Source organism: Siniperca chuatsi, linkage group LG16 (genome assembly GCF_020085105.1).
Source record: "Siniperca chuatsi isolate FFG_IHB_CAS linkage group LG16, ASM2008510v1, whole genome shotgun sequence".
In the NCBI taxonomy this organism is placed as follows: domain Eukaryota; kingdom Metazoa; phylum Chordata; class Actinopteri; order Centrarchiformes; family Sinipercidae; genus Siniperca; species Siniperca chuatsi.
Window position 1 is genome coordinate 2,201,463 of NC_058057.1, and position 23,654 is coordinate 2,225,116.

At 39.9% G+C, this 23,654-nt stretch overlaps 2 protein-coding genes across 3 annotated transcripts in view; both read left to right on the forward strand.

Annotated features, from left to right (window-relative positions):
* Window positions 1-1,155: 1,155 nt before the first annotated feature.
* Window positions 1,156-12,104, forward strand: rpf2 (ribosome production factor 2 homolog). The gene is made up of 10 exons (XM_044169744.1): window positions 1,156-1,311; window positions 4,124-4,256; window positions 5,443-5,480; window positions 6,385-6,424; window positions 6,519-6,600; window positions 7,370-7,446; window positions 10,173-10,272; window positions 10,391-10,493; window positions 10,754-10,898; window positions 11,512-12,104. The coding sequence occupies exons 1-10, from the start codon at window positions 1,289-1,291 to the stop codon at window positions 11,695-11,697; spliced, it is 927 nt and encodes a 308-aa protein (XP_044025679.1). The 5' UTR covers window positions 1,156-1,288; the 3' UTR covers window positions 11,698-12,104.
* Window positions 12,105-14,744: 2,640 nt separating this feature from the next.
* slc16a10 (solute carrier family 16 member 10) overlaps window positions 14,745-23,654 on the forward strand; it is a 42,181-nt gene continuing 33,271 nt past the window's right edge. The window contains exon 1 of one of the 2 annotated variants that reach the window (XM_044169774.1): window positions 14,745-15,277. In XM_044169774.1, coding sequence (XP_044025709.1) covers window positions 14,938-15,277 — 340 coding nt within the window. In that variant the 5' untranslated portion in view covers window positions 14,745-14,937. The remainder of the gene's footprint in view (window positions 15,278-23,654) is intronic. The other variant, XM_044169776.1, reaches the window with a different exon arrangement.

Genomic DNA, 23,654 nt, shown 5'->3' on the forward strand with positions numbered 1-23,654 from the left:
TCAACTGTGTGTGGTATCTGGTGTCCCTTCATGTAAGGCTCTTCTGAGACATCTGATGTACAATTTTATGTGTCGCTTGGATGAGTCGGAGAACAGCATCATAGAGGCTTTAACCAGGCCTCGGTACTCATCCAGGCTCAGAAAACACTGGCGAGATCGCCTACATATGAACTCCTTCTTAATTTGAATGCTGAACTGTTGTGGTTTTATCTTGTACATTTTGTTTTTGTTTTATTGCTTGTGAGTCTGAAATAAAGTTCAAATTGAATGACAATGTAATATTTGAAATTGTATTGGCATTACCTTTAAATCTTTGATAGAGCTGAATCTCTTTCCCAAACACATTTAAGGAGTGAAGCAGTTTTATTCCCGAATATTCCAACAGCATTCTGCAATACACAGATGCTTCACATCCTTCACCAAAACCTAGAGAATTTTACTTAACGTGACTATATGACTCAAAACTCTTTTGTAATGTATAATGTAGTTAAAGATATCTCCCAAACTCAGGTCTAGATAAAACATACTGTTGTTTTAAGTAATCAAATACTTTCAGTACATTCACACAGACAAATGATTGGATTATCATCTGTATATGTATTCACTGTGAACATTCATACAAAAATCGGATTTTCTCAGGAATAAGTGGTGTCAAATAAACGTAAAGTGAATTAGAATGAACTTTACATTCACTGGTGAGTTCCACTAAGAGCCCCATCTGCCCCTTTCTCCTGGACCAATAGCAAGGAGGTGAAACCTGCAGTGTTGATGGTGCATTCTGGACTTTTTAAATATTACAAATAAATAAGTACATTAAGGCACATCAATATATGGTGTGTGTGTGTGTGTGTGTGTGTGCGTGTGTGTGCCGACAGTGTTGGATTTTATAATAAGCAGCATTGTTTTGTTGGGTTTTTTAACACCCCGGATGTTAATTATAACATAGATAAAATCTGTATTTTGAAAATAAAAATGTGGTGTAATTGCTTGGTGGTTTGACACGTGAGCTGGTCCCAGGACGTGAGGAGACCGTAACAGCTTCGACTTGCTTGGGTTCGGACACATGTCGGCGCCTCGCAGTTGTTAATGGTTATTTTAGTCTGCAGCTCCCCTAGTGGGCAGTCTGTGCTGTGGGGTGTTTGTGACACTAGATGGCGGTAATTGACTTGAAGCAGGAAATCAACCACCGTTCCACCACAGAAGAAACAAAAGCCCAATGTTGTCTTCCGCCGCTTGAATTCACGTGCAACAACCTGTGGCTGGCAGGAACACGAATAAAGACACCAAAATGACGCAGTTAGACGGTATAATGTAAGTTTGACAATTCATTCTTGGAAACTTACTATCTGCATGTGTCTGTATTTATCATCCTCAGAATGAGCTTGTTCAGTGCTCGTGAAACTAACCTTGTTAAGACCGCTAACGTTAGCCTAGCATGACGTTTGTCAGCTAACACGAGCTTAATGTATAGAAAGAAGTTCTTCTTTACACACCTTCTTATAATGTGAAGTTGAATTCATCAGAATGTTTTTGGTCGACGCGAATCGCTCGTTATCTAACTTACATTCAGTGAAAGTCACATATCGAGCTCGTAACTGGTGTAACGTAGCTACATAAATGAATTAAGATGAGTCAGTAAAAAGAGAAAACTGTTATTCGTTCAGAGTTTGGTGGGGTGACCCTTATTTCCCCAAAAAATGATGAGTGACGCCGAGATCTAAAAGTGGCTGATGGTGTACAGGGATGAACAGGGAATGAAAAGTGGCCCTGGACTTTCTGACTCAGGCCGGCCCACCGAACCCCCCACAGTATAGTATGAATATATAGTATATTCATATAATTTCATATTATAGTTTACTATATACCACTAGTGTGATATTAATTCCAATTAGACAATACAGCAGTTACGTTTGTGTAGGTTTTGTTCCTTCATTAAATCCTTGTGCCAGAAAATGGTCTACATTAGTGGTCTCTAATCTGGTAATGCTAAGTACTGACTTGTCAATAATCATAACTATTCAAGAATAACGAGTTCAACATTTCGAAAGTTTACTGTTGCAGTCAACCTTCTTTTAATGTCCCGTTGTTTATGAAAAGTTAAACATGTTTCAACAAAAGGCACCTGATATAGCTGCCAGCTAGCCAAACCCAAAAAAAACAAAGGGCCGATCTACTTGTTTTATGGGCCTTACACGGAGACACACACACACACACGCACACACACACTCAAAAGGCACTTCGGCCCACCAGGAAAGTGGCTGGTCTGCCAGATGGCCAGTCCAGTCCAGCCCTGATGGTATGTCACTAGTGGTTCAGCAGCATATGGCGGGCCCTACAGTGGGATGTCATTTGAAAGTGGTAGGCCACTGTCAGACTGTCACATCAAATCAAAACAAGTTCTGCGTAAATGTATATCTTTTGTTATGTGTGTATATATATATATATGTATGTGTATGTATATATATATATATATATATATATATATATATATATATATATATATATATATATATATATATATATATATGAGAAGCCACTGAAAACGCAATGATTGCAACTGGTTACTCGTTCAAAGTATGGTGAATAATAAATAATATGCCATACCTATGCCCGCTACATGGAGTTGTATATGATGTAATGTGTGATCTCATTCTACTAAAAAGCTTACATTAAACATGCCAAAAATAATGCAAGTATTATTTGGTTATTTGGCTCTAAATTTCTGTTATGGATTAGTCAGATTGGCTATGGTGGCTAAGCTAACAATATCTGTTAGCTAAGGCCATTTCACTGGTGGCATACCATCAGCCACTTTTCGATCTCGGCGCAACTGAAAATGATGGTCAGACTGAAATACCAGGGGAAGAATAGAACACAGCAATTTTGTGATAAATATGGGTTATGGATGGATATTAATCAGTTTTGTACTTGTGTCTGTACTTCTGCATACGTAAAGGCATTCTAGTGTAATACAATGGTAAGCACAATGGTTAACAACAAACCTCATAGCCATTCATAGCCGCTTCTCGGTGATAGAAAAATACAGATGGTGTGTGTCCAAGATAGAAGAAGGTAGACTCAATCAACATTCCCCTAGCAGCAAAAGTATATTTGCAGGTTAAATAATTTTACAGCAGCTACAACAACTGCTACACTACGGAAGGAGCTGTCATTAATTTAAGTGATGATATACGCATCCTTATATCAGGCCGGCAGCGAGGCTTCTAAAGTGGTTATCTGATTATATTCCTGTACTATATAACCATAGGCAGGCTAACTACATAGCCCATTTAATTTGAGTGGGGTGGACTCCTGTATTGGAGTGCCAGATAACATTTTTAGCAAATAGGAGACGCAAGTTTGTCCCTATTTTATTTGCCTTGCAAAGCGTGGATATCAATTCATTACATTAGATTAGAGTCTGGATAGGTATAAATTAATAATTCTTTTAAATATCTGTAATTTGTAGATTTTTTTTCTAAATGAACTCATTGTTCCTTTAGTTTATACATCAAGATATTCCCATCAAGTTACTGAAACTTAAATAGTGTTGATATGGCCCATTTAGCTTAGCAGTCAAAAACATAACAGAATTATAACATTTAAAGAAATCATCTGAAACATGAAAAGTATGAAAACTTGTGAAGCTGTAATGTTTATCATAATAACTCTATAAAAGACAGCTAATGATTTGGATAACTTTTTCACAAAGTGGTTAATTAATTTATTAGCCAATATTCAGCAATATTGCACTTTGTCTCTAGCACAATAAACACTTTAAAATAGTTTTATATTTAATTTCAAGAGTTTAATTTAGCAAAGGATAGAAATCAATTGCCCTTGTGAGACTGAAGGAGGATTAATGTAGTCTTTGCCCTTGCTTTCATCATAGCTCAGCACGAACAGGCGTGTGGTGTTGTCTTTGTATAGTACACTGAGCAACAATAACCAGCAATATTAAAGAATAAACAATTAAAAGCTCCTGAGAATCAATGTTTAACAGTCCTTTATTTTAAAACCTGTCAGAAGTTGTGACTCTTGTTTGTCTCTGATTTTTATTTTCTGTAGCACTGAACAGCACTGGCAGTTTGTCATCTTCCCCTGTGTTTGTATGTATCCTCAGAAAACCCAAGACAAAGCGCTCCAAGCGCTTCTTGGACAGCAGAGCGCCCAAGCTGACTGAGGATGTGAAGACTGCCATGATTATGAAAGGGGGGAACACCAGTCAAACCATCACCCAGGCCCTCAAGGACATAGTAAGTAACCTGATGATGCACTCAGTAAGAAAGACCTTAAATACATAAGTTATTTGACATAGATGCATGGGCTGTTATAAAGGTTTGATAGTCCTCTTAATCAATCTCCAGATGCTAAGATAACAGCAACATCACACTATCTGTTTTCTTTTGGTAGCTCTTTATTAACTCTCCTTTATTCCAATAGGATCTAGTTTAAAAAAAATAGCCCCTGTGTGATTCTGATATGAAATGACCAATATACAAAAGTGAATCCAATGAAATTTGCAGATTAAGAGACAATCTAATAATTCAGTTATGTCTATTACAGATTTCAAATACAGTGTTATGTAATGTCTGTTTGGAAGCACAGAACATTTAAACAGTACCACTGTGACCCAGTGTGTAATTCAGACTGGTAATACAGGTGTAATTGGACCTAAACTCATGCATCACTCGTCAATTTAAATAATTTATTTAAACAACCTTGATCATTCAGTATTTTCATAGTTTTGGCCAATTTGCTGTACCCATGGGTTGTTTGCCAAAACTGCTTTACAGCACATTCCAACGGGTTAAGGAAAGAGCCTTAACCCATTAACCCAACTTTTAAACTGTCCTGCCCAGTCTAAATCCCACCATCAAAAGCTATTATTCCTAGGTCTCATAAAAGGACAACATTAAAGGTTATTACCCCAGTTGTCCATTACCACTCTCTTTTGCATGGCTACCTCCTCCTTCAATCTACAGGTTGACCTGAATGTGATATGCTGTTTTGTTTACTAGTAAGACGATGTGATGTGACCTGGTTGATAAGTCAAACTGGTTGAAAAGTCACATAGACATTGGAAATTAAACAACAAAGTTTTTGTTGTAGAAAGAACCAGTTTAAGATGTGTGTTTTCTAATTTCTTTGTTGAAAGCTGTTACCAGCAATGACTCCTGTCAACAATCTCTATAATGAAAGTGATTAATATGATGTTATTAAAACGTATGGTTATATTAGTAAAAACTACGTCAAGGAAACCCTGGTTGTGAAATCATGGAATTTGACTGTTTTGGGTCTCATGGATCCAGGCAGGGGTTAAGAGCCTGGTTATGACACCGGGACGGGATTTCTGGTGGGAGAGGAGGGCTTAAATGAAAACTGTTAACGCACTAGCAGAATTGTGAATTCAAACAAGAAATGATTTTTTTGTTCCTGCAGTATGCCTTGAAGAAGCCCAATGCTGTGCTGTACAAGAAGTAAGTGGTTTTGTCATTTGTAATTTAATTTAATTGGCTCCACTGAGAACACTCGGAATGGATATTGACAGCAGATGCAGATAATTCAAAAAGAAAAGTTATTTGGGCAAAAATGGCAATTTCCTTAACTTTATTTCCTTTCTGAACACAGCAGGACTTAGATACATTTAAAGATGTAAAACAATAGGAATATTAACAGTGTCTTATGAAAAAGGATTTAGATATGTTGTGACCCACTACATGGGATAAATCCTATATAATCCATCAGAATCATTGCTGAATTTAGCTGAGAAAATTAGATATCAATTCAAAGTTGAATTTGAACTGAATTTAAATACACTAAATTAGTAGGGATGGAGGTCGAGACCCGGTTCCAAATTTCTCAAAACCTGAAAATCATTAAGGTCCGAGCTTTTCGATACTGCTATCGAGACTAGCGGGTCCTATAACGTAACGTTATGTCTCGAGAGACATTTAAATCAAATCACTGGCGCACAAACATACATCGATTGTCTAATAAAGTTTTTGAATTCAATTGAATCGCCTGCCAACCGCCGTTAAACTAAACGAAGAACTGAATTGCCCCACACCCTCGTTCGCTTAATTTCTCATTTGGTCAGTTGAGTGCTTGCTAGGATGGCTGAGTGTGCAAAGTGGTCAAAGGCCTGGCTACATTTCAATAAAGCCAAAGATAAGGAGGAAGCGAAATCAGTCCCCCCGAGCAGGGACGTTTTTGGGGGGTAAAAAATGTCCCCGGTACTTAATTTAGATCCTGGTCCCTGCGGTGGAGTTCCTCCAAAGGTTCCTAGTCCCTGGGGAAAGTTCCTGCTGTCGAAATGCAGCTCATCTATCTGTTAGGAAACATGTTGCAGTGCAGTGTATAAAATCTATACATGCTTTTCAGGAAGAACATAACACGGCCGTTTGAGGACTCAACATCACTGGTAAGTGTACAAGAAACATAGAACACCCAAAATGCGTCATTACAATCAAATGTCGGTGCCAGTTTTATTGCTGATCATTTTAACTCTTTATCAGGAATTTTTCTCCAAGAAGACAGACTGCTCTCTGTTTCTGTTTGGCTCCCACAACAAGAAACGGCCCAACAACCTCATATTTGGTAAATCCTCTTCTCTCTCACTATCTGTCTATATCACTCTCAGTTTTAAATGTACATTGAGAGACCAGTTATTGTGTAATTTCTATACATATTTCCAATGGAATGTGCAGTAGATAATTTCTAATAAAACAGACTTTTTTTGGATTGTCTTTTACACATGACTTGCATATGTTTTCTAACTGTAGCGAGGACATTTCTGTTACCCCAGAAATTCTATGCATATGCTGTATTTTAGATTGGCAGTGTGTCACTATATATTTTATGTAGTGATGAAGAATCTTCCCTTGCTGATTGTAAGGGGTCTAGTCAACTCACATGTTGCCCATTATCAGCCTACTGTCACCATCATCTTATGAATCACTAATCTGTTGATCTTCCAAATTCATTTACATTTTGCAGTGTGGACGAAAATGTGTAATATTAGATATGGAAGACCTTGTAGTCCCTCATTCGTCCACGAGTGACCTCCATCCCTGAGGGCAGGGCTTAAGCAACACAGAGTAGCTTAAATTTCCGAGTTCTCAGACCATTTTCACAATTGAGAATGACTTCCGGATGGGAGCCGAAACGTCTTGATTCTGAAAACAGTGTCCAGATGACTACGACTGAAACCTTTTCTACGATTGGATATGGAAAGAAAAGTCCTCCTGTCTGTTAACTAATCATGGTTTCTTTCCAAAGCTACATGCTTCAAAGTTCATCAAATCAGTTTTGAGGGATTGCAGGCCAAATGATGTGTGTGTCATTGTTTCTTTTGGTTTGTTTGCAGGTCGTCTGTTTGACTTTCACGTGCTTGATATGATTGAATTTGGAATTGAGAAGTACGTCTCTCTGAGTGAGATCAAGGTAATGGTTGCAGTTATTCAGCTAACGTCTGTGTTGTCTGTTGGAAATTGGAGTTGCAGTCTTGTAGACAAACGGGTGTGCATAACTATAACTATAATATGAAAGTTTTTCTGCCTGGGAGAAGCAATACTCTGCTTTTTTATTGTTTTCAGGTTGTCCGTCTGTCCCGTTCTCATGAACGCGATATCTCAGGAACGCCTTGAGGGAATTTGTTCAAATTTGGCACCAATGTCCACTTGCTCAAGTATGAACTGATTAGAATTTGGTGGTCAAAGGTCAAGGTCACTGTGACCTCAAAATGACCTTGACAAACATGTTTTTGGCCATAACTCCAGAACTGATGCAGTTATTATGACAAAATTTCACACAGATGTTTAATGGGATACAGCGTGATAGACGTGATGACATTTTTTCCCCAAAACTTCACTGTGAAATCATGTCCTGGAAAAACACTTTTTGGCCATTATAACACCATAACTCAGGAACAGAAGGGGAGATCGAGACCATATTTCACAGTTGGTTGGACACTAAATAGCCATAGTTTAAGAATGATTGGGCGATTCCAGATTTCACACACGTTGACTGGCACAGTACGGGCTTTCCTCCATTCTGAATTTCAAGCAGAATCGGAATCACGTGACTGCAAACAACGTATTGGAGCGCGCCTAGCTAATCGTGATCTTGCGTGAGTTTCACCTACAGCTCATAGAGAGGCTTTGTATCTAAAAACGCCAGGAGGAAACAAATCACCACATGTTATGTAGCTATACTCTAATAATGCAAACATGTAATGTGTAGCTATAAATAAAAATCCATCTTTACATAGTAATCAAGTACATGTGTACCTGTTTAGCCAATACACAATGATAATCCTTCATTAATCAGTTCAACAATGTATATTCACTGGAATCATACATATGTATCATCAATATAGTGATAACTAAATATACCAAAACCTCTAAAGCTCAGTAATGAACACAGATCTCATTTGTGTGATCTGTACACAAAAAAGACGTGTATGTAATTTTAGGGGGAGTTATGTGTTGGGACCTTTTTTTTTTTAACAGTACTTCAGCACAGCATCTGTGGCTGTAGCGTTGGTGCAAGATAGGGTCGGTGTGGATAGATTTTGGTTTTGGGTTCTGTACAGGCACGATGGTACCAAACCTGGCAACCTCACTGTGAAGACCAGTTCCAGCACAGAACTCCTCATCAAACCACGAATAGTTGTTTTTACATTTATGTTTGTGTACGATTTAAACAAACGAGATACAATGTGTACATTAGTGAGCTTTAGATTTGTTGGTAGGTGCATTTTTTCTCTTTGGACACTTTGTCTATAGTCTTTTATGCTAAGCTAGGCTAACCATATCCTTTTGTGAGACATGACAGTGATATTGATCTTCTCGTCTCACTCCCACTAAGGAAGCAAATAAGAATATTTCCCAAAAGGTTAACTATTATTTTAATGTGATTATTATATAAAATGGTTTGCCACAGCCATCAGTGTCAAATGTGAAAAGTGCAGATACAGTAAACCAACATAACAGACTGAACTGCAGTATTACCATGACGACCAAACCAGCTAGACCTGGGGTCTATACTACGAAACAAGTTCAGCATACCCGGATCTCCTTTCATTATCTGGCTTCACTAACCCCAACAACCGCAGTCAGGGTAAGCGCTCACACGACGCTGCTGATCAGCTCGGTAAGTCAGCCCGGGGTTTCCCGATCCAGCCACACAAAAGGGCCGGCGTCTGCAGCGTATGAGCAGTAAACATGGACACGTCCACTGGCAGCAGAGCGGCATATTTTACAAACAAAGAGCAAACTATAATATTAAAGCAACAGCTGCAGCTGCCAAAAACTCACAGAATGTGTGAAGGCGTAAATTAATTAATAGGCTTAAAATATCACTGCCCCATCATAAGGTCACGACATCGGACTATAATTACATTTATAATAATAGTAGTTTATTTGTATAACCAGCATTACAAGTGCTTTACACATACAACATAATAAAATACACTGAGTAAACAGGCAGGCATAGCGAATAAAAGAGGAATTAAACTTAAACCCAATGGATGATTAAAAACCATAAATAAAACACCAAGGATAAAATGTAAAGACAATGGGTGAATTAAAACTTGTGAAAAAAGTGCAGCATCAAGAATGAAGTATAATGTAACTCAATAAAGAATTAAAATAAACCTAAAAAATTGTAAGAAAGAATTATAGAAAGGTAGGATGATTTGTGTATTCCATTAAATGAATGTGTTTATTCCGCACACCGAGCACCACAGGATCTTCTATGAATGGTGATGCCATTTTCCAAGACAACTGATTGGTCAGTAGCCTATATAGGCGGTGCTTTTATATGCATCGATCTGTTATCTCCAACATGACCTGCTCTGGAACAGGAGAAGTGAACCACCATCGTAGGACTGAAAACCCAGGGTTAAACCTTACCTTGCTAACCCCAAATCCTGCTTTGTAGTATAGGCCCCCAGGTAAGGCCACACTCATCCTTTGTCTAACTTTAAAAAAAATAGTTTTTCACTGAGGAGTGTCTGTGGGGTGTGGGCTCAACATGCAGCTCTCTTTGCCAGAAGAGTGGCCACAACAGAAGTATAAAAGTATTTTTTTTTCTGCCCTGTCTTCCAGTGATTGAGGGAACACTGATAACACCTCACAGTCTCCTAAAATCTGTTTTTTCTTTTGCAGACCAGCAAATGTCCTGAGGGGACCAAACCAATGCTTGTGTTTGCAGGGGAGGCATTTGATACAGACAATGAACACAGACGTCTGAAGAGTCTGCTCATAGGTATACACTAATTATACTCTATCATATGATTGTGTTTCTAGATTTAGTTTAGGTGGAAGTTGTGTATTTTTGTTCTACTAATATCAGTCCATGTCCATTTCTTTGACCCACCTTTCAGACTTCTTCAGAGGTCCCACTGTGTCTGCGGTGCGTCTGGCAGGTTTGGAACATGTTCTGCACTTCACTGCCCTGGATGGGAAAATCTACATGCGCAGCTACAGGTAGAAATTTGGAATTGGTTAAAAAATATCATGTTTGCATCTAAATTGGTCAGAGTAAGAGAGTTGCATTCTAGGTGAGAAATAAATGAATCACAAATCCTGGTGAATTTCCCTGTCTCCTTAACCAGTGACCAACTCATGTTTTGATCCTTTTTGAAAAACAATTTAAGTCACTGTTGAATTTTGGCATACAGCAACCACTCATATTTTCTCTGCTAACATCAACACAACAGAGAGATTGATGTTATGTGTCACTGCAGGTGTCTGTTGAAGAAGTCGGGGTGCCGGACTCCACGGATAGAGCTTGAGGAGATCGGACCATCATTTGACTTAGTCTTAAGAAGAACACACCTTGCTTCAGATGACTTATACAAGTTAGCTCACAAACAGCCCAAGGCTCTGAAGGTAAAAATCACCTGGATAGAATTCCTGGACATCTTTCCTGACTCTCAGCTTTCCTTTGATGGGAAATGGGAATTAAATTAAAATGAGAGGTGTGCGTATTGGAAAAATGATCTTGACGGGCTTGGACAAAAATGTTTACAAACGTATTTGATTTATTTCTTTTCTTTCTGCTGTGTTCATTCATCTATGCATCTGACCAAGCTATTATTTTTAAATAGTACAAAAAGTCTAATATAGCCACATAATGGCCCCTATGAGACTGTGCCACTCATTACACATCAAAAAAACTAATTCTTGGATGGGTGACTTTGCTGCTCTTAGATCCTGACCACCAGTGGATTGAAAAATATAAAGTTTGTCCTGAGGGTGGCGCCAGAGGAAAGTCCATATTGTTGCCTAAATTTAAAAGGGTGTAACCTCTGCACAGTTACCATAATAGAACCTCTTACACTCTACATCGTCAGACTTGGTCCAACTTTGACCAGTCTGAGCCGTACTTATCTGTGCTTCAAGGTTGATGTTAACATTTGCATTAACATCAAAAATATAATAAAAGAATAAAAGTCAATTTCTCAAACTGACATGTTAATGTTTCTCTTTTTCACTGTTACAGCCCAAGAAGAAGAAGAACATTTCCCATAATGCCTTTGGTACCAAGTTCGGCCGGGTGCACATGCAGAAGCAGGATCTGTCCAAGCTGCACACACGTAAGATGAAGGGCCTGAGGAAGAGGAAGGGAGAGGTGGTCGCTGCAGACCAGGACGGACAGGGACCCAAAGTGGCCAAAGTAGAGAGCTGAGGTCGCTCTCACCACCTGTGCATACAGATTAATGTTCAGTACCTGTCAGTGTCCATCACATTGGTAGTGGACGGTCCTCTTGTACTTAAGACTGACCATGTGCTTATCATTGCCAGCTTTTATGGCCAAGGATGGGCATGTGACCATTCACCAGGCAAAGAGGATGAAGCTCCATTATTCCTGCCCTTATTGTGTTTTTTTTGTCCCCTTTTCCTTGTGACTTTCAGATGGTTCTTTGTCTTGAGCATCATGAATGTGTTGGCTCAGTTTTCTTGTAAAACCACATGAGTATCAGAAAGTCCAACAAATGTTATCTACTGGCATTTCAATGGTTTCTTCAATAAGTGTGTAAAAATGGGATTTCACTGACAGCACTCATTTTAAAGGAAATAAATGTCTCTAAACTATGTTGGGCTGTTTAGAGTTTTCATTTTTAGAAAATGTTTTCCCGTGTTCACTGTATCTGTGTCCTTATGACTTTTGATTTTACTTGATCACATCATTAAGTCTGACTTTATTTGCCTAAATTCTGTTCTTCCTAAACAGTGTTGAAACTTGTATCAGTTTTGTTAATTGCCATAGGGCCAACCGCACACATTTCCAGTTAAACCAGTCTTTCTCCCTAGTTATATTTGAATAAAAATAGCACAAAGATTCAGTGTCTTGGAATGAGTAAAAATGTGCTATGTTTCTGAGATTAAAATAACTACAAATGGTTGCTTTGACTGCACAGGGAGTAGATTAGTGCTATTTTTAAAATAAAGTTATTGCACTTGGCTGAAGTTATTGTACTTGGCCCCAAACACCTCCGAGACACATTATCTAAAGATATAGTTGCTCTAGATGGCATTGCCCTGGCCTCCAGCAGCACCGTAAGGAACTTCGCCATTATCTTTGATCAAGATTTATCCTTTAACTCCCACATGAAACAAACTTCAAGGACTGCCGCCTTTCACCTACACAACGTTGCAAAAATCAGGCACATCCTGTCTCAAAATAATGCCGGAACTAGTGCATGCATTTGTTACTTCTAGGTTGGACTATTGTAATTCCTTATTATCAGGCTGCCCGAATAAGTCCCTTAAGACTCTCCAGTTGATCCAGAATGCTGCGGCACGTGTACTGACAAGAACTAGGAAAAGAGATCATATTTCTCCAATATTAGCTTCTCTGCACTGGCTCCCTGTAAAATCCAGAATGGAATTTAAAATCCTTCTCCTCACCTACAAAGCTCTAAATGGTCAGGCACCATCGTATCTTAAAGATCTCATACTACCTTATTATCCCACTAGAACCCTGCGCTCCCAGGATGCAGGGTTACTTGTGGTTCCTAGAGTCTCCAAAAGTAGAATGGGAGCCAGGGCATTCAGCTGTTAAGCTCCTCTCCTGTGGAATCAGGTCCCAGTTTGGGTTCAGGAGGCAGACACCATCTCCAGATTTAAGAGTAGGCTTAAGACTTTCCTCTTTGATAAAGCTTATAGTTAGGGCTGGCTCAGGTGAGTCCTGAACCATCCCTTAGTTCCCATGAAGCACCTCTTTCCTTCTCTCCCTCTCCATCTGTATGCATTTTTATCCCATTACTGCATGTTACTAACTCAACATCTCCTCTATCCTGTAGTTCTGTTCTTTCTCGACTCTCTCCTCTCTCCTTCTGTCGCTTTCAGCAGGTATTTCTGCCTCCAGAGCTGCAGAGTCTGGATCTGTGGTTGTGGGCCACCTGCTCCCCCGTGTTCCTGCTGGACAACTGCTACTACAGTTGTTGTTATTAGCTCTGTTGCTAATACTGACATTATTATTCCTATAGTCATTCCTATTATAATTAATGTATTAATATTAATATCACCACTACCATTACAATATAACTATTTTAAAATTCTAGGTGGTATTTGCATTGTGCTTCCCCCACACCCCTCTTCTCTCTCTCTCTCTCTCTCTCTCTCTAAACCTCTCTCTCTCTTTCTCTCGCTCTCTAAACCTTACACGGCAGATGGCCGCCCACCCTGAGTCTGGTTCTGCTCGAGGTTTCTGCCTGTAAAAAGGAAGTTTTTCCTTGCCACTGTCACCTCGTGCTTGCTCATGGTGGGATTTGTTGGGTCTCTGTAAATAACATTATCTTTAAGCTCTTGTGGTGTCACTAACACCACAAGAGCTTGCTGTTTGACAATAAATCAATCAACACAGAACACAAGGTATCCTCAATAGGCGACCTATTAGTTTATTGCATACCAGCAGAAAATTGCAAACATCACTTACAGGATTATACAAACTCTGTAATGTAATATCTTTTAATTATGAGTTAAATCCAATTTACAATTTATCTGACGCCATACCAGCTCACTGTCTGGGTGGCCAGGTGTTCTACATTCACAACAGAAATCCCTTGATCTATTTGTTCTGTCTCTTAGTTAGGACTATTTACCAAACTATTAAAAAGCAAGTTATGTATCCTTAGATTGTTTTAATAACTGCAACAACAACAACTGGGATTAAATTACTGATATTACAGTTTTGTTTGATTAATTAGTAAAACATAATTTTACAAAATTATTTCCCCTATAACAATGGCATGTGGCAAACTGTCTAGTAACCTATGAAAGTGATTATATGAAATAAAGTGGGGGTCTATCAAGGGGAATAATATGGGGCCTTTTGTGAAACTACACTTTTGTTATTTTTCTTTTTTGTGTTATGATCTCCAACCACAGTTCACTCACATTTTACCCACTTTGTCTTTAATTTTCTGCTCACTGCACAAATCCCTCTACGTCTGTCCATCTGCTTGTCTGGCAGTTTGGCTATTTTTAGCAGCTGGAAAGGGGAAGTGAGACCTTTCATAACAGCAGTTAGGGAGCTGCCGAAGGAGGAAAACATTAAGCTGTATATGTAACTTTGTTTTTTATTACTAGTCGTGCAAAACGTATGTACTAAAGCAATATGTTGTCTGCATTTCAATACTTGGTCGTCACGGGTCAATGACAGTGCCCAATCAGCTGTAGGATTCCCGGAGCCCCGCCCCTTCGCACTGTCTATTTATAATATTGCAAGAGCAGCAATTGACAGTTACTGTAGGAACAGATGCTGCGTTACCAGCACCGCTTCAACTACAGCTCCACCTTAATGGATGCGACTTTACCCTAACCCGAAAGCCGTCATTGCTCAGATACAACGTGTGTTCATTTTTCTTAAACTTAAAAAAACTGCCGTTTCTTTGCTCTTTAATATAACCCTGACATAAAAACAATGACAGAAGGGAACAATATGCCAGAAGATGATACAGCGGGTAAGGATGAGGTGCCCGTCGGTGTGCCCGTCGGTGTGCCCGCAGAGGAGAAGCGGCCGGAAGAGGAGAAGACGGAGAACGGGGACTGGAAAGTGGCCGTGTCGGGGCAAACCGCGACTCCGGGAGCAGAGGAGGTCGAGTTTGTGCACCCCGAGGGCGGCTGGGGGTGGATTGTCATGCTGGCTGCTATGTGGTGTAACGGCTCGGTGTTCGGGATCCAGAACGCCTTTGGTATACTCTTCCTCTCCCTCCTCCGGGAGTTCGGCTCCGAGGACGATGAAGACCTCCGCTTCAGGACAGGTGAGTGAGGTTGAGGGGTGACGATACAGACCTGAATTTCAGGTGACGCAGGAGAAGAGGTTGTACGTTTAAATTTACCGTAAATGGCCTTAAATTTAGCACGTCATGTAATTATTTTAAATTCAGTTATGGAGCTACCTTGAGTGTGTACACAAATATTGTTTTGGAAGAGAGGCCATTTAACGTGTCCAGAGCACGCGGTTATAACTGTAAACTGTCTCCTCTGAAGGTCTCCGGTGAGACTCACTGAATTAAAGTTAACGTAAACGTTCATTTTGTCTTGCTCATGGACACAACGTTAGTAAAGAGAAACCGACCTCTCCACTCTCATGCTAATGCTATCCAGTTCTATGAATAAAATCAATTTTGTTGCCATGTTTTATGCCTTTTCACAACAGAATAGGTAAAATGCGTTTGCCATTTAGCCAACTGTACATACTGTAAGTTAGCTAACGTCAGCTAGCAAGTAATACGATATGTCGTTTCCTGGTGAGAGGGGAAAATGCATGACAGAAATGGAACTCAAGAAAAAGCTGTGGTTCAGTGACACGGCTGTGGGGATGTAAGAGGTAGAGCCTAATGCTTCTTGACGGCCAGGTAATGCCGTGGTACTAAATGTGGTGGCAATATATTTTCTGTGGGTGTGTAGTGGTTTCTGTCAGAAACCGAGCGATCCTTTGTGAAAGTTGCTAGCAGTTTGTAGGTGCAGCATGGTTTTAAGTGACTGTCTGGAAACATGCTGAGACACGAGAGACATTTGGTGTGGCGCTCAAATTATGAATCAGCCAATGTTGCACGGAAACTCCTAAAAAATAACTCTCCTTCTCATTGAGTAAATCAGCCCTACTGTCACTGTGAAGTTCTAACTATTTTAGAAGGCACCAAAAAACGCAAAACTTATTTTGCTATGTACCTTTATTTTAGTTTATTTATGTCAGGCTTCGTCATATTCAGTTTTTTTAAATTCATTGTTATTTTATCAGTTATTTAACAGACATTATGTTATACCTCTTGTGGTGCATAAATAACAATAAGTGGTGTGTAGGATGTTAAGAGGTTTTGACAGTGTATACCCTATCTTTGTGTCAGATTTATTGGCAACACATGGGCAGTGAATATAAATGATGGAAGAATTTCCAGGTTTCTCTGTAAAGAGAAAAGCTTGTTTAAGTGGTTACTGCAGGTAGCAGATTGGGGGGTCAGAGTCAAGAAAAAGGTCACACAGAGAAAATCCTTCTCCCTCTTGTGGGTGTGTGAGAGATAGAGGTGGCCATGAATAATGACCCTGTGTGGGTCTCCTGTCATTGTAACCACCCTTTGTTGGTGCTGCTGTTTGACAGATGAGTATGTAGAAGTAAACCTGTAAGGAAACCGCTTTTTTGGTTGTCTAGATGCTAAATGCTGCTTTTACATGATGCAAGGGGTCAATGTGGGAGGTGGTAAGTGGACAGATTCTACTTTTTCCACTGCGATCATATGGACATCTGCATTTTGTTCATGTTGTTCTACTCTCCTGCATGTCTGCCTTTAAAAGCAAAAATCACTGACATGAAGCAGATGTTCCCACTAAAACAACCGAGAAGTTGCCCATTCATTCCCTTGAGTTATGGTGGCCTGTAATTGGCACAAGTAATAAAGGCACATTTCTACAGAAATGTGTAATAAAGAGGTAATGTTTCAGAATGCAAATAACCAGGGATACTGCCATTGTGTCATTTCATTCCCACTGTCACTGAAATAAAACTGTCACTGAACATTGTCATTGAAAAATGCATGTGTTTTATTTTTCAGTGGAACTTTTTTCAACTATTTTTGCAACTATTTTATTATTGCTGCTGTGATAGCTCTGTCTGACATGGATATACTCTCTGCAACTCAAACACACCACCCACCGCCCTCCCCCAATGACCAAAGGTCCTTGGCACGCTGTCTTGAAGAGTGATGCCTTCCCCCAAGTGAGGCTTAGACAACTGGACGATGGGAATGTGGGGAGGAGGTAATGACAGTTGGATTCAAGGCTCGCTTATGCAACGTCTAACAAAGGTTTCACTTCTTTTTCTGTTTTCACAAGTGATATCAAGGCACCGGACACAGCTTTGCATGCTAAAGCTCTTGAACAAGACATAATTTAATACTGAGGGCATTTATCTGACTATTTCTTATGCCACTTATCCCTTTAATAGGGATGTTTTAATCCTATAAACCTAGAATGATCATAGTGATCATAGTGGTTTTACTATGGAAATGAACACACTGCCCATTTGGTTTCAAATTCAGCATGTTATGTAATCATTTAGGTCTCTCCAAACCTTTGAACCTTGTTCCTTTGAAATTGATTTGGTCTCGACAAAGGTGGTTTTGTGCGCAGCTCTGTTTTGAGTTTTTAGGTAGTCAGACAGGGAGCCCAAAAATCTTTGACACTTTCCCTCTACACATTGTTTAGTGAAGTACATTAACACATAATTTCTTGTTTGAAGGTCAAAGGTTCACTGTGGAGTTTTAGACCTCTATGGAGCTATTTTCCTAGGGGAGTACATGAGGATGCACATACACACAGTTGACGCAATACACGTTCCTGCCGAAGGTTACTCACTCTTCCACTGAGCTACATGTGTGGTAACACGCCAAGATACAGTGTGCCAGCAAAGGCAGGGAAGAAGAAGACAGCAAGCTAGTAAACACGGATGTAAACAATGCAGGATTTGAAATACTTACAAAATGCTTTGCAAATGTTTTATAAGGAAGGAAATGCATTCTTTTGTTAGACCTCAAGGATTCACACAATGCATTTTGGTGAGTAACACTGAAGCTTTCTTTTCTGTAGTATGACATTGCCACCTTGGTATGAACCTTGGCAATTGTTGGGACACTAGGGTTATGAATTGTCTATGTGTTTACAGTCTAGATCAGTGATGGTATTGTAACCTTCACAATACCCAATAATATAGCCTAATACAGACTTATACCAATATCCCTGTTTTAGATTAAAAATCTGCAGTTCAAATGGAGACCCCTGACACTGAAGATGTGAGTTTTAGATTCAAAAGCTTAGGTTTAAATTCAGTCCGCGTCTTGCTCTCTTGCTTTTCTGATGACAATAACAGTGCATTTCCTCTTGACGTGGGCGCACATTCATTTGTGTGTTGTTCCCAAATCTCTTTGCCTGTTCCCAGACAGAACATGAAGTGCTGCTTCAAAAAGATGACCACACTCTACACCAGGTCTTCCTGTCACGAGAGGAGGGGTGATGGGCATTTATCCGCTTGTTGAGTGGTTTTGAAGTTGGCAGGAGCCTGTCACCTTGACTGGCAGGATGCAAGGAAAGAAAGACTTGATAAACATCATGAATCATTCTAATGAGATCCCCTTCCTTCCAACATTGGTATTTTTGTCTCAATGAGATTGGGAGAAAAACATAGATTTTAATTGACATAACTGAGTGAGACTATAATGACTCTATTGGATATTTGCACTAGCACTGTAAAGACTTTTAGTCAACACAGTGTGATTTGATTGGAGCTAGACTCATACAAGGGACTAAAAGTCAGGATTTGATTTTGACCATTCCTTTTTAATTTGTTTTAAAAGTCCACCAATTTTTTAGAAGTGAGATAATAGCGCCCCTTTAAAGTTTTAAATTTTATAATACCATGCTCATATGCCAAGTTTCCAAGTTCAGGTCAGTGAATATGATTTTTATTATTAGAAATTGATTTTTAGATTTTCAGTTGATTAGTTTATCAACAGATAATTAGATAACTTTAATTTTGATAATGGATTAATTGTAAGTCATTCTAAATGAAAAGTGCCAAATATTTGTTGGTTTCAGGTTCCTAAATTTGAGGATTTGTTACTTTTATCTATTTTATATTTTTGTCAAGTAATTATCTTTAGGTTTTGAACTGTTGGTCAGACAAAAAAAAGCAGTTTTAATTTTTGAGCTTTGTCAACTTATGATGGGTATTTTCTCTATTTTTTTGGCACAGTATACACTAAACTAACTGAAAAAATAACATATAGATTAATCAATAATGAAAGTATTGCTTAGCTGCAGCCCTAATGATTTTAATATTTGAGTTTCAATAGCAAATTAACTTGTAAGGTTATCATTTTAATCCTAAAATGTGTGCTGCCCCTTTAAGAGAGTTGGCATAATGGACTATGCGTCGCTGTTTGTCCATGCAGACGTGCCATATTTTTTTTTTGTGCAAAAGGTCTTTGAAGCACAGCTGTTGTTTTTGCTTTCTTGCAAAAGGAAGGCCCTCCTCTAGCATTCATGTCGAAATGTACTGACATCTGTAGGACTGCAGTGAGGTCAATATCATGTGCCAAAATGTGTCTCGTCAGAGTTTATCTAGCAGGCCAGAGAGAGGGAGCTGACAGAACTTATGCTGTCCTTCACGAGCAGAGCGATAAGTCCCTGGCAAGAACAGAGTTTTTGAGCTCTCTGGTATTAAGGAGGGCACATCGTCATATACCTTGAAGACATGCTTGGGAGTCATTGAAACCATAGGACAGCGAGCTAACAGTTTCATTATTATAACTTGTATTCCACTCCCCATTCTGATTGAATGTGATATGCTCTGAGATGACAAGTCTGAAATCCCCACACCTGAGATCACCAAACACTATACTCATCTCAAGTGGGTAGTGGACATGATCTCAACTCTACATCCCGCTGCAGCCATCCTTATTCTGCTTGGCCGAGACATACCACGGGTACACAAAGTTTGATGCAATGAAATGGACCCCACAACACGTCCTATGCTCAGCTTCTCGATCTGGGCTGGCTGATCATAGCAGAAGTCTGTCTTGGAAGAGCCCACAAGCCAGACTGCATCAATGTTTACCGGACTAATGTGCTAAGTAATGGCCATGTGTCTTTTTTTTTAACCCTTGCACTAACCGCCTTCACATCAAAGAGAGGTGTGACGCTCCAGTGCTTCACCATCATTTTCCAAGGGCTGCCGAGACTAATCTTCTGTTTGATGAAACAGACAGCCTTGGCAAAGGAGTTTTTCAGCGAACGCCACATGACGACAAGCCTGCCATGTCTGTAGAAGATAAAGCTTTCCTGGAAATAATAGACAGGGACGTCTTCATGGATGACTCAAGCAGTTGTGTGGCACAACCCTTCATAGAACCAAGGCGCAAACTCCCCAACAACAGAGCGCAAGCAGTCAAGCGTCTTATCACGTTGAGTTTATCATCCGCATAAGCCAGGCCAGATACAAGCAGTGTTCGACTCCAGTGCCAAGCATGACAGGACCTCACTTAATGAGGTCCTGTTGAGTGGCCCTGATCTCAACAATTCACTCCTGGGAGTCCTCACTCACTTCCGTAAGGAATCTGTTGCTGTGGTAGCAGACATAGAGCAAATCTTCTACTGCTTCAAAGTCTGTGAGGAGCACCGCGATTTCTTGCGTTTCCTCTGGTTCGAGGAAAATGACCCTGCCAAAATGATCGCAGAGTACTGCATGACCATTCACGTGTTTTGCAATAGCCCCTCTCCAGCTGTTGCCAGAGCAGTTTGACTTAAGGAACGTTTATGACAAAAGAAGTGGTAACTGACTCAAACATTCAACTACACAATCATAAGGTAGTGATGGAAATGTTTCCTTCTGAGGAATGTGCTAAAGAGCTGAAAGACCTGGAACTAGGTGTAGATCCCTTACCCCTGCAGAGAAGCTTAGGGCTCAACTGGAAGCCGTTCACTCGTAAAGGTAGTCTCTCAACAGTCAACAGCCTATTTGACCCGTGTTGTGGCTCCAATAACAGTTCAAGGCAAGGCTCTAGTTCATCCTGAACAGTGGCACTGCATCAACACGGAGTACAATCCTGCAGACCATGGTACGCGGCCTGTACCAGCTATACTCTTGGGAGATACAAGCTGGTTTTCAGGACCTTTCTTTCTAAAAAAAAGATGATGGAGCTACACCATCTCAGCTAAAGGTCTTGTTGAACCAGACTTGGATGCAGATGTGTGTCCTCTAATTGCAACCTTTGCTACAAAAGCTTCGGAAACCCAGCTTGGTTCATACAGATTTAAGCGCTTTTCCAGCTGGAAACTACTTACCCATGGAATAGCTAAACTTATTCAAAAAGTCAGATCCAAAAGCAGATGAGCTTATGTAGGCAAGAACAGTAATCGTCCGGAGTATACAGCAAGAAGCCTTCAAAGAAGAAGAGAAGGAAGAAGGAAGAGAAACATCCAACATCATCTTACCCAAGCTCCTCCATTTACACATGTCTGATTAGACATGTTTGGGGAGGCCTATCTGAAAGCAAGCAGTACATATGGAGGTAGTTGAGTCTATCTACATCAAGCTTCATAAATGCACTTAGAAGATTCACTGCAATCAGGGGTCCAGTAAAGCTTTTTCAGGCCGTGGGACGAACTTTGTTGGTGCCTGCGAAGACTACTTGGGACTTCAATCTGCTACACTCTTCCCACATGGGAGGACTGTGGGAAAGAATGATAAGGGTTGCTTGCCGCATTTTGGATGAAATGTTGCTTAAGTCTTTCACATGAAGTCTGCATCACACTGATAGCAGAAGTCGCTGCCATAATGAATGCAAGGCCAATAGTTCTTGTGTCATCGGATCCGGACATGCCCACTGTACTCACTCCTGCATGCTTTTAACACAGAAAATTGACTCCCTGTCCGCTCCTTCAGGGGACGTTGACCTTAAGGATCTCTACCGGAGTCAGTGGAAGTCCAGAGCCTTGCTGATTCATTCTGGAGACAATGGCATCAAGAATACCTTGCAACACTACAGCCAAAAAGGAAATGGCAAGCAGATCAACCTAACCTGGCCTATGGGACTTATAGTAAATATCTTTCCTGGTCAAGATGACAGGGTCTGTAAAGTGAAGGTGGATGATTATCGAGGAATCTGTTAGCTATCTGCCAAGCGAGAAATCATGCCTATGTTCTAGTAAGGGAAGAATAAGATCCACTCGCCCAGTATTTCCTTTCACATTTGTCTGTTCCAGACAGAGACAGCACTCACACACACACTGTTTTGAAAGAGGACCTACCCACCATATCCTGGCTTAGGACATGACCTCACCTATCTGCACGCTCAGTTTATCTTAAGACAGCAGTTTCTCTTCCAACCACATTAGCACTGCAGCCCTCAGCCAGTCCCCTCCATCAGTTGTCTGCACATATGGCTCTATAGGGTAAATATAGTAGGCACTGCTGAGTGACAAATGTTCATGAAGACAAACTGAAGATGAATGGATACTGCTTTTTCTTTAGCAGGCATTTTAGCATGTTTCTCATAATATAGTACAGTTTAGGGCATGACTTCAATATTAGGAGGTTGTTTTTGTCAACCTGTGGAACTTTATCTCAGACATGTATGGGCTTAAGATATGACACTACTTTGGCCATCATTAGTGACATATTAAAAAGCCAAGTGGCTGCAATGTTCACATGCTTGAAATGTTTGCAGAAATTATATCTACAAAGTATAGAGTTGGCCTAACACTAGTGGAGAGTTTCAGTGTTAGTGTTATTGTAGTACAGTATGCTTTCATTGAGGTGTAATATCCAAGTATATATTGATAAACTTGCTTCATGTTCTCATGTTATGATGAGTCAGTTTGTTTTGGGGACAATTACATCTGGTTTAATTGCAATTTGAATGGACGTAATTAAAAGGCACAATCATGAAGACCCAGAGTAAACAGACCACAAAACATGGATAGATGACCAAATCACTAGTTGTTCAATTACTGATTAATGTTTGCTTATGGAAGTGCAGTGATGTGTCATTTTTCTTTTGTTCTTTATGGAGACTGTATGCTCACTGTAAAAACCAGCACAAGCAGTACTGGATAGTCCTCAGACTTCATGTATGACTGTGGGACTGAATACAGGTAGTTACACATTGAAAACCCATCTGAGCTCCCTGTGTTGTGAGACCCAACAGAAACATACCTACGCACATGTTGCAACATGCTTCATCTTCTCAGGTAAAGAAAACCAACCTCCACATAAACTGGTGTTTTGTACATTTAAGTAATGAAATGCAACAGTGTATCCCATCCTAAACCACCAAACATTCAGTTATTAAAGGCGATAATTTGGGTTTGGGGAGTTGGTATATTTGACCTACTTTTCCAGGGTCAGACCGAATTGTATACCCTTTTATGTTAAGTATAAAGGTATGTGAGCAGTTATCTTTGGTTAGTTCCCAGAAGTCTACAGGATTAATTAACAGCTCCTCAGAAAGTTGTATGAAAATTACAGTATCTTATTTTGAAATATTTTTTAAATTGAATGTCCTATAAACTAAAATGTTTTCCAAAATATCACTCTACTTGGTCACGGTGAGTCTCGATTCAAACGTAGTATTCATTTCCTGG